Source organism: Cebus imitator, unplaced genomic scaffold, assembly GCF_001604975.1.
Source record: "Cebus imitator isolate Cc_AM_T3 unplaced genomic scaffold, Cebus_imitator-1.0 Scaffold66, whole genome shotgun sequence".
Classification (NCBI taxonomy): domain Eukaryota; kingdom Metazoa; phylum Chordata; class Mammalia; order Primates; family Cebidae; genus Cebus; species Cebus imitator.
This window is the reverse complement of record NW_016107381.1, coordinates 6,436,101-6,447,558: the sequence shown is the minus strand read 5'-3', so window position 1 is coordinate 6,447,558 and position 11,458 is coordinate 6,436,101. Positions and strand designations below refer to the sequence as shown.

The window sequence follows — 11,458 nt, the reverse complement described above, 5'->3', positions numbered from 1 at the left end:
ACCATATTGGCTGTGTTGGTCTCGAACTCCTGACCTCATGATCCACCCACCTTGGCCTCCCAAAGTGCTGGGATTACAGGCATGAGCCACCACACCCGGCCAGTATACGTGACATTCTTAAGGTCCACTAAAGGCTCAGGTGTGGTTGGAGGCTAGAGGATGGCCTTTGAGATACTGGGATTGGAAGGGTAGGTGGCCTGTGGGTGTCTCCTCTGGGGGAAGACTCCCCAGGTGGAAGGGGTTCTTGCTCTCCAGAGGTAGCTTAGCACAGTGACATTAACAGTGACAGGGGCATGTGTGTAAGAAACGCTTCCCCAGGCTCTCTCTTCATAGGTGTTTGCAGCAGCATCCATCACAGCATCTCTAAGAGGTTAAATGTTGCAAATCCCATTCTACAGAGGTGGAAATTGAGCCTCAGAGAAGTTACGTCGCTTGCCCCAGACCCCATAGCTCCCAGTGACAGTGCTAGGACTCAGAGCCAGCTCTCTCACCTCCATCCAGCAGGAGACCCCGCCAGTTTCCAGCCATTTGGAGAAATGCCCTACTCAGACTCATTCAACCTCAGCAAGCCTGGTGGTGCTCTGACATCTGCCAAACCCCCATCAAGCCCTTTAGCTCCACAACCCAAAAGGGTCTCTCTATGAGGTATCCTGAAGCAAAAGACAGGCAGGGCAACTCTGCTCCCACCCTGGGGAGCTTTCTCTGTACGGGGCTGTCTCTCTGTTTGGGGCTCTGATCTCTCCTTCCTGCCTTGCCGCGTGTCGAGGCATCTCCCATGGAGTTGTGATCAGCATTGCAGCACTCCCAGCAGCCCTGAGCCGTGGTGAGTCCCCTCAGCTGGCCGGACAGTACTCTACTCTCACCTCTCTGCTTCTCTGGCTCCATCCCAGCTCCCCACCATCTGGTCTCCTTGCAAACCCGCAAGACTCCAGGACGCCCTCCCTCTGGAGTCCATGCTGCCTTCAGCACTTCACTCCCCACCAGTGATGGCGACATTTGGTGTTCTTTGTCCACTTTATTTACTTGCTTATTTTTAATTACAAAAGTTTTATACTGGCTGGGCGCGGTGGCTCACGCCTGTAATCCCAGCACTTTGGGAAGCCAAGGCGGGTGGATCACCTGAGGTCAAGAGTTCAAGACCAGCCTGACCAACATGGAGAAACCCTGTCTCTACCAAAAATGTAAAATTAGCCGGGCTTGGTGGCGCATGCCTGTAATCCCAGCTATTCTTGAGACTGAGGCAGGAGAAACACTTGAACCCAGGAGGCGGAGGTTGCAGTGAGCCAAGAGATGCCACTGCACTCCAGCCTAATCGACAGAGCGAGACTCTGTCTCAAAACAAAAGAAAGAAAGATGGGCATGGTGGCTGATGCCTGTAATCCAAGCACTTTGGAGGCCAAGGCGGGCGGATCACCTGAGGTCAGGAGTTCAAGACCAGCCTGACCAACATGGTGAAACCCTGTCTTTAAAAAAAAGAAAGAAAAAGAAAAAAGAAAGATAATATTTACCTATCTCTACAGATAGCCTGTAGGTATGTAAGTAGGTGGGTGGGTAGATAGTTCCATGGATATCCCATAGTCTTCTGCAGCTGTACTTTAGCTCTGAGCACAGTCTATATTCTGGTATGTCTTGACTCCATATTCCTGGGAAAGCCCTCAGCTGAGACCGTAGGGGTCTTTGGAGGTGCAGTGGGTAGGGTAGTTGAATTCGAGGGCTGTTCCCTGAGGGCACTGGGCAGTAATTGGGGCATGGGATGGGCATGAGGGCCCCGTCCCTAAACATTGCTCACTCCACCCCAAGGCCCCCAGCTGCCAGCATGCGGCTGCCTCGCTTCTCCAACAAGACAGTGACCACGCTCCTCCTGGCACAGACTATCTGCCTCCTGCTCTTTGTCGCCTACCAGCCAGGACCCTCTTCCCCCGCAGAGTCAGGCAGCGAGCGTGTGCACGTGCTGGTGCTGTCCTCATGGCGCTCGGGCTCGTCCTTCGTGGGCCAGCTCTTCAGCCAGCACCCCAACGTCTTCTACCTGATGGAGCCCGCGTGGCACGTGTGGACCACACTGTGGCGGGGCAGCGCCACAACGCTGCACATGGCCGTGCGCGACCTGGTACGCTCCGTCTTTTTGTGCGACATGGATGTGTTTGATGCCTACATGCCACAGAATCGAAACCTGTCCGCCTTTTTCAAGTGGGAGGTGAGCCGCGCGCTTTGCTCGCCACCCGCCTGCAGCGCCTTTCCCCGAGGTGCCATCAGCAAGGAGAACGCATGCAGGACTCTGTGCACACGGCAGCCCTTCAGCCTGGCCGAGGAGGCCTGCCGTTCCTACAGCCACGTGGTGCTCAAGGAGGTGCGCTTCTTCAACCTGCAGGTGCTCTACCCGCTGCTCAGGGACCCCGCTCTCAACCTGCGCATCGTGCACCTGGTGCGCGACCCGCGGGCCGTGCTGCGCTCCCGGGAGGCGGCGGCCCAGCTACTAGCACTTGACAACGGCATTGTGCTGGGCACCAATGGCAAGTGGGTGGAGGCCGACCCTCACCTGCACCTGATGCGGGAGGTGTGCCGCAGCCATGTGCGTATTGCCGAGGCCGCCACACTCAGGCCGCCACCCTTCCTGCGCGGCCGCTACCACCTGGTGCGCTTCGAGGACCTGGCGCGGGAGCCGCTGGCAGAGATCCGGGCACTCTACGCTTTCACCGGCCTGAGCCTCACGCCACAGCTCGAGACCTGGATCCACAACATCACCCACGGGTCAGGGATCGGCGAGGCATTCGAGGCTTTCCAGACTTCGTCTAGGAATGCGCACAACGTCTCCCAGGCCTGGCGCCATGCGCTGCCCTTCACCAAGATCCGCCATGTGCAGAAGGTGTGCGCCAGTGCACTGCAGCTGCTGGGCTACCGGCCCGTGTACTCTGAGGACGAGCAGCACGACCTCACTGTGGATCTGGTGCTGCCACGACGCCCAAAACACTTCAGCTGGGCATCCTCTGACTCTGAGAACTCTGGACCCTAGAGCAGGCCCCAAATTGTGGTCACCAGGCCCAGGAGGCGACTGCCTGGTGGAGAGGGAGCTGGGGCACACAGGGAAGCAGGCCCTTACTGTTAACTGGGAGTTTGGAGTCCTCCCCTGAAATAGGCAAGGACTGCACGTTTCTTTCTCTCCTGGTTCTCGGTTTTCCATTGAGTCCTCTGTAGCTGCCTTCTCATCAGGTCCTCTCTTCATGGAAAGCAACACTTGCCTCTACCTCTCTGGGAACATGGAGTAAGTTCTGCTACATTAAATTAAATATGTTACAGACCACATGTGGTGGCTCACACCTGTAATCTCAGCACTTTGAGAGGCTGAGGCAGGTGGATCACATGAGGTCAGGAGTTCGATACCAGCCTGGCCAACATAGTGAAATGCCCTCTCTACTAAAAATACAAAAATTAGCAGGGTATGGTAGCACACACCTGTAATCCCACCTACGTGGAAGACTGAGGTGGGAGAATCACTTGAACCCGGGAGGTGGTATTTGCAGTGAGCTGAGATCTTACCACCACACTCCAGCCTGGGTGACAGAATGAGACTCCATTAAAAAGAAAATTTACATTTGCTCAAAAATCCTGTAATCTAGTGAACTGTAACCTCATTTTTTTCTCTTATCATTTTTTTATTGTGTGATTCCATTTATTTAAAGCTGAAAAAAACAGAAAAACTAGTCTATGGTGGTAGAGGTCAGAATAGGGGATACTTTGGCCACGTGCAGTAGCTCATGCCTGTAATCTCAGCACTTTGGGAGGCCAAGGCAGGCGGATTGCCTGAGGTCGGGAGTTCAAGACCAGCCTGGCTAACATGGTGAAACCCTGTCTCTAACGAAAAATACAAAAAATTAGCCAGGCACTGTGGCATGTGCCTGTAATCCTACCTACTCCAGAGGCTGAGGCAGGAGAATTGCTTGAACCCAGGAGGCAGAGGTTGTAGTGAGCCAAGATCATGCCAGTGCATTCTAGCCTGGGTGACAGAGCGAGACTCTGTCTCAAAAAAAAAAAAAAATTAAGAAAGCATAAAGAGGCCAGGTACAGTGGCTCATGCCTGTAATCCCAGCACTTTGGGAAGCCAAGGTGGGAGGATCACCTGAGGTCGGAAGTTCAAGTCCAGCCTGACCAATATGACAAAACCCCGCCTCTACTTAAAATTCAAAATATAAAATAAGCTGGGCACAGTGGCACATGCCTGTAATCCCAGCTACTCAGGTGGCTGAGGCAGGAGAATCGCTTGAATCCAGAAGGCAGCGGTTGCGGTGAGCCGAGATCGTGCCATTGCACTCCTGCCTGGGAGACAGAGCAAGACTCTGTCTCAAAAAGAAAAAGAAAACATAAATAATAATCCAACTAAGATGAAATTGTGAATTGTGAACTCAATACCAAAACAAAACAAGTCCAGTACGATGGTGACCGAAAACGGGGTCAGGGTCCGAGGCTTTGGTCAATCTCTCAAAACTGAGAGGCTGACCAAAAGGCAGAGATGTTTAAATTCAATTAAATTTGGCCCAAAGCTGCTGCCAATACCTGTTGAACTGCAACCTAACTTAGTATTTACATAAACTGCCTCCCAACTGAGACTATATTCTTGCAACAAATAGCTGAGTCTCAGCAAGTCACAACAGCTGTGCTTAACCAGTCGCAGGCTGCCAACTGATCAGACTGTGTCCAGATAAGGCAAATGCTGAGCTGTATCCATCAGACCATTACTGTGTTACTTCAATACATTTGGCCTGCCCATGTTGCTGGGTGGAGCACTCTGAACCTTTACTGGTTCAGGATGCTGCCCAATTCATACATTTTCTTTGCTCAAATAAAGTCTGCTTAATTTAATTCGCGTATTGTTTTTCTATTAACAGTCCTGATGACTTGGCGGTGACCCAACTCCTTCTTTCCCCTCAACTCTTTCCTCTCTTGGAATGCATCCTGCAGCAGCTGAAAGAGGTGCCCCAGGCCCAGCTGGGAGCAAAATCTGGTGATAATGCTTCTGAACATCCCACATGCACCACATACATGCACCTCCTCCACACACACACACACACACACACTCACTCACATGCACACACAGCCTAGACTCTGTTCCCCTTATGCCCCTGGCACCACACTCCATCAAAGCCTTGACTTTTATATTCCTCTCTGTCTTCAGTGAGAAAGAGGTGTATCAGGCCAGGTGCGGTGGCTCACGCCTGTAATCCCAGCACTTGGGGAGGCTGAGGTGGGTGCATCACTTGAGGTCAGGAGTTCAAGACCAGCCTGGCCAACATGGTGAAAACCTGTCTCTACCAAAAATATAAAAAATAAGGTGTGGCGGTGCGCGCCTGTAATCCCAGCTACTTGGGAGGCTAAAAGGGGAGAATTGCTTGAACCCGGGAGGCAGAGGTTGTAGTGAGCTGAGATCGCATCACTACTCCATCCTGGGTGACAGAGTGAGACTCCATCTCAAAAAAAGAAAAAAAAGAGGTATATTAGCCTTGAAGCTGAAACCCACTAGAGAATCCTTTGAGCTTTAGATGCTTCTTGTCTTGTGGTCTTCTCCTGGACTCTCTCTACTCTACCTCCCAGGAAGCCACATCACCTTGTCCAGATAAGGTAAACCTTTGAAATTTTTTTTTTTGAGACAAAGTCTCACTCTGTCGCCCAGGTTGGAGTGCAGTGGTACCATCTCGGCTCACTGCAACCTCCCTATCCTGGGTTCAAGCCTGTTCTCCTGCCTCAGCCTCCGGAGTAGCTGGGATTACAGGAGTGTGCCACCACACCCAGCTGATTTTTGTATTTTCAGTAGAGACAAGGTTTCACCATGTTGGCCAGGCTGGTCTCAAACTACTGATCGCAAGTGATCCACCCGCTTTGGTTTCCAAAAGTGCTTGGATTACAGGAGTGAGCCACTGTGCCCGGCCAGATGAACCTTTGATTTACACTGACATGAAATAGCCTACCTACAGAAATGAATTTAATTAATAATTCACCTGTGTGATACAGATTAGAGTTTATAGCCTGTAAGCTTGAAAAGCAAACTCAGAAGGGAAGGGACTTTTCCAAGGTCATGTGGTAAGGAGGATTAAAGGAAGAAAGGAATTTTGCTGTGGGGCTTCAGTAGGGAGAAGAGGGTGAAGCAGACTTGCGGAGACCTGCTCCTGCGTGAGAAGGGTCAGATCTTTCCCATTTTAATTGCTTTAGGGAAGAGCAGGCAGAGTCACGGCCAGGGACACAGCCGAGAGATAGATAGAGGAGGCTATGAATGCTGAGACCAGAGCTTATCATCCTGGACAAGCCTGAAGGGAGGCAGTAAGTGGGAAAGGTAAGAAGGGGCTGGGGAGGCCTGGGCAGCAAGCCAGGCATAGGGCCTGGCAGAGCAAGAGGGGGGCAGCAGGATCAGTGCCTGGAAGGCAGGGGCGGCCAATCGGTCATGGGGAGTGGAACTCATCAGGCTTGCTGGGAGGTTGGAAGAGAAATGGCTCTGGGCTGGATCTGTCTTCCATTGGTTCTTCTGGACCAGGCCCTGGAGGAGAGCAGAGGAAGATCCCTGCCTGCGAGCCACATCACCTAGCTCTGGTGGCAAAGGGGCTTAGTAAAGGGATGCTGGGTGTGTAGAGGGCTTAGTCCTGAGCTCAGGAAATGAGAGCCAGTAAGTGCCCAGTACATGTTTAAAAGAAAAGCTTGAGGCCTGGCGCGGTGGCTCACACTAGTAATCCCAGCACTTTGGGAGGCTGAGGCGGGCAGATCACGAGGTCAAGAGATCGAGACCATTCTGGCCAACATGGTGAAACCTGGTCTCTACTAAAAATACAAAAAATTAGCGGGGTGTGGTGGCGCGCACCTGTAGTCCCAGCTACTCAGGAGGCTGAGGCAGGAGGATCACTTGAACCTGGAAGGTGGAGCTTGCAGTGAGCCGAGATGGCGCCACTGCACTCCAGCCTGGTGACAGAGCGAGACTCTGTAGAAAGAAAAGAAAAGAGAAAGGAAAAGAAGAGAGAGAGGAAGGAAGTAAGGAAGGAAAAGGGAAAGGAAGGAAGGAAAGAAATAAAAGCTCACAGAACCCCTGGGAAGAATAAGGAAGCTGAATTAGCCACATAAATGAACTCAGATCACATTGGAACACAGAGCTGGTCTGGGAAGTGTGTTGGCTGCCACCAGAACTTCTGACCCTGTTACCTGTGAAATAAGGCAGTTACCCTCATGGTTGCCATCAGCTTCCAGGAGGGATGTTTGTGGTCACCAGCTTCTGATTCTCATCTGGCTTTTTTTTTCTTTTCTTTTCTTTTTTGTTTTTTTTAAGATGGGGTTTCACCATGATGGCCAGGCTGGTCTTGAACTCCTGACCTCAGGTGATCCACCCACCTCGGCCTCCCAAAGTGCTAGGATTACAGGCATGAGCCACCGTGCCTGGCCCCTCATCCTGGTTTTGACCACAGATTGGGGGAACCTGGATTGTGGAGCCATATCCTGCCTGCAAAGCCAGCAGGGCAAGGGGGATCTGGTGTTTTCTGCTTTACGTGGAGGAAGCACAGATATATTAACCTTGAAGCTGACCCCCACCGGAGGACCCTCCAGCTTTAGAGGCTTCAGCCACACAAATCCTGCATCTTTCCCTGCTGACAGTAACATGGGCAGAGTGTTTAAAGCCACAAATGAAGCAATGGGTATTCTACAGCTTGAAAGATCTGTCTCTTCAGGCTGCTGCAGCAAAATACTTCAGACTGGGTAACTAATAAGCAACAGAAATTTATTTCTCACAGGCTGGGAAGTCCAAGATCAAGGAGCCAGTGGTGTCTGGTGGAGGGCTGGCTTTTTTTTTTTTTTTTTGAGATGGAGTCTCACTCTGTCACCCAGGCTGGAGTGCAATGGCTTGCTCTTGGCTCACTGCAACCTCTGCCTCCTGGGTTCAAGTGATCCTCCTGCCTCAGCCTCCTAAATAGCTGGGATTACAGGCATGTACCACCACGCCCGGCTAATTTTGTATTTTTAGTAGAGACAGAGTTTCTCCGTGTTGATTAGGGTGGTCTTGGACTCCGGACCTCAGGTGATCTGCCCTGCTTGGCTTCCCAAAGTGCTGGGATTACAGGTGTGAGCCACTGCGCCCAGCAGAGGGCTCCCTTTTTCACAGACAGTGACTTCTAGCCGTGTCCTCCGGTGGTAAAAGGAATGTGGCAGTTCTCTAGGGCAGTTTTATTTCATTTTATTTTTTTGAGACGGAGTTTTGCTCTGTCACCCAGGCTGGAGTGCAGTGGCACAATCTTGGCTCACTGCAACCTCTGCTTCCCATGTTCAAGCGATTCTCCTCCCTCAGCCTCTCCAGTAGCTGGGATTATAGGCGCTCACCACCACTCATGGCTAATTTTTTTGTATTTTTACTAGAGACAGGGTTTCATCATGTTGGTCTAGGGCCTTTTTATAGGAGCACTAATCTCACTGAAAAGGGTTCCATCCTCATGATTGAATCACCTCCCAAAGGCTGCACTTCCTAGTACCATCACCCCAGAGGTGAGACTTTAAACGTATGAACTGGAGGGGACACAGGCATCCACACCACAATAGAAAGGCTGGGGTCACATAGATTTGTATGTGGACTGGGATTCCAATTGACATCTTTGACTTCAATGCTTGTGGTTCTACCAAGTAAACTGTACTAGGGATGAGGATGAACTGCTGCAAATGATCTCACGACAGTCTTGGAAGATCAGATCATTTGCTCCTGACAACAACATGGGTCTCTAGGGGTGAGGGAGCCCTCTTGGCATTGGCTACAAACATCTCAAGCCTCCGGTGAGCCCGGGTCTCCTACACCTTGAGGGATTTGTTGGGCAGTTGACAGGGGCATCGGGTCCCTGCTGATGCCCCTTCATGCATGTGTCTCACCACTGTCCTACCCACCTCTCATCCTGTCCTGGCCAGTAGGAATAAAATAACCTGCAGACCCTGTCATGAAGGAGTCCACTGTCTTGTGGAGGAGTCAGCCTAGGAACAGAAAGTCCGAGTCAATGTGGTCTGCTCAGGCAACCAAGGATGGACAAGAGGCTCATGATGCCAGAGGCCAGGGACAGGGAGAGGCTGATAGCTAGTACAGTCAAGGACGGCTTTGATGGGGGACTCAGAGCCCAGCCAGGCAGTGGTATCCCATAGGCTTCATTTGCCCCTGATTGGGTCACAGGTTTTACTGATGGCCGCAATGAATGGCCTCTCTGTATCCACATCCTTGCTATATGACTCATCCATTCTCTCCTGACTCCCAAGGTGCTAGTTCAGGGATGACTGGCTCCCAGATCTGTCCCCTGCACACGGGACACTGTCAGCAAGCCTCAGGGTGAGCCCTGGTCTCTGTGTGCATTGGTGACCCCCAGGTAAGCTCGTGGTAAGCTCCGGTTGCTCGAGCGAAGCAGGCATTCTGGACAAGCTTCCGGTGAGCCCGGGTCTCCTACACATTATGCACACTGAGCACGCATCTGGTTGCACCTCTGGGCCCACTGGGCTGCAGGCCAGCCTGGGATAAACCTAGATCAGGTTTCAAGACAAAGTCAGAGAGTAGCCTGGTTGGCTGGGGACAACAAAGCCACAGCTGGGGACTCGGAGGAGGCAGATACTTGTATTGCTTGTCACATATGCCTTATCACTCAGGGATTATAGTCATGACAACAAAATTTTATTACAGGGGATTGCCCAGTGCTGTAACAGGGCAAAGACCTCTGGGTGGGTGTGGGGATGACTGGACTGAGGGCCACAGTTAATGGCTCATTGTATCAACACTCTTTGCTATGTGACCATAGCTCCTGCCATCAAGAGGTGGAGTCTCTTTCCGTGCCTTTGAATCTATGTTGGTCTTGTGACGTGCTTTGGCCAGTAGAATGTTGCACAGGTCCCAGTGTGTCAGTTTTGAGCTTGGCTTTGTAGAAAAGCCCTTATGATCTCTTCCCATCGTAGTTTTACCTGTCTTAGCTCTAGCCATCTTAGGCTTCAGCTGGAGGTCTGCTGTGGTTTGAATGTGTCCCCCAAAGTTCACATGTGGAAACCTGATCCCCAATGCATCAGTGTTGGGGATGTAAATGAAAAGTAGGATGGGCACGGTGACTCACACCTGTAATCCCACCACTTTGGGAGGCCGAGGTGGGTGGATCATGAGGTCAGGAGTTCAAGACCAGCCTGGCCAAGATGGTGAAACCCCGTCTCTACTAAAAAATACAAAAATCGGCCAGGCATGGTGGTGGGTGCCTGTAATCCCAGCTACTCCAGAGACTGAGGCAGGAGAATTACTTGAACCCGGGAGGCAGAGGTTGCAGTGAGCCAAGATCACACCACTGCACTCCAGCCTGGGTGACGGAGCAAGACTCCATCTCAAAAAATAAAATAAAATAAAATAAAAAAGATGAAAAGTGATTAGGCCATGATAAGGGCTCTACTTTCATGAATGGATTAATGTCATTTTGTCATTATTTCAGGAGTGAGTTTATCTTGAGAGTGATAGCTTTTAAATGAAGGAGTTTGTTCTCTTTTTGTCTCTGTCCCTCTCTGTGCCCTTCCATCATATGATGTCTAGCAACATGGTAACATAGCAAGAAGGTCCTCGCCAGATGCTTGCTCGCCAATCTTGGGTTTCCCCCAGCCTTCAGAAGGGTGAGCCAATAGATTTCTCTTTATTATCAATTACCTAGTCTCTAATATTCTGTTACAGCAACACAAAAGGGACTAAAATAGGCTCCTTAACAAAAAGATTCACAGACACAACAGTTTGTTTGTTTTGAGATAGTGTCTGGCTTTGTGGCCCAGGCTGGAGTGCAGTGGTGCCATCTCAGCTCACTGCAACCCCCACCTCCCCAACTCAAGCAATTCGCCCATCTCAACCTCCCAAGTAGCTGGGACTACAAGCACATCACTATGCCAGGCGAATTTTTGTATTTTGGGGGCTACATGTGTTTTACTACGTAGCCCAGTCTGATCTCTAACTCCTGTGCTCAAGCAATCCACCTGCCTCAGCCTTCCAAAGTGCTGCAATCATAGGCGTGAGCCACCCAAGAACAGTTCCTTAACACATGCCGCGTCTATCACACAGGATAAGGCTAAATGAAAGGTAACAACACAGTAGCTCAGAACACTGCCTTATACAGCATCTTCCAAAAGACACAATAAATTTATAGAATAGAGAAATAACAGGACAAAAGAAAGTTTTAGGCCTCCAATGGTGAGAAACTGTGCAAAGGTAAATATCCGAGAGGAAGCTGATGCGGCAGGATTTGTCTGCGGTGCCTCTGGTATCGCCTCTGGCTGGGCAGAGTTAAGGGTTGTCTCCAGTGAAGAATTTATACTGTGCCTTTAGGCAGAAAAGCGGGAGGGGGCCGGGCGCGGTGGCTCACGCCTGTAATCCCAGCACTTTGGGAGGCCGAGGCGGGTGGATCACGAGGTCAAGAGATCGAGACCATCCTGGTCAACATGGTGAAACCCCGTCTCT

General features: G+C 51.1%; 1 protein-coding gene and 1 pseudogene across 2 annotated transcripts in view; both read left to right on the top strand.

Annotated features, from left to right (window-relative positions):
- LOC108305812 (carbohydrate sulfotransferase 5) overlaps positions 1–3,647 on the top strand; it is a 7,103-nt gene extending 3,456 nt beyond the window's left edge. Inside the window, exon 2 of the mRNA XM_017530589.1 lies at positions 1,801–3,647. Coding sequence (XP_017386078.1) covers positions 1,817–3,010 — 1,194 coding nt within the window. The 5' untranslated portion in view covers positions 1,801–1,816 and the 3' untranslated portion in view covers positions 3,011–3,647. The remainder of the gene's footprint in view (positions 1–1,800) is intronic.
- Positions 3,648–11,396: 7,749 nt separating this feature from the next.
- Positions 11,397–11,458, top strand: part of LOC108305813 — a 32,422-nt pseudogene continuing 32,360 nt past the window's right edge. Inside the window, exon 1 of the transcript XR_005200673.1 lies at positions 11,397–11,433. The product of XR_005200673.1 is annotated as a transmembrane protein 231-like (transcript). The remainder of the gene's footprint in view (positions 11,434–11,458) is intronic.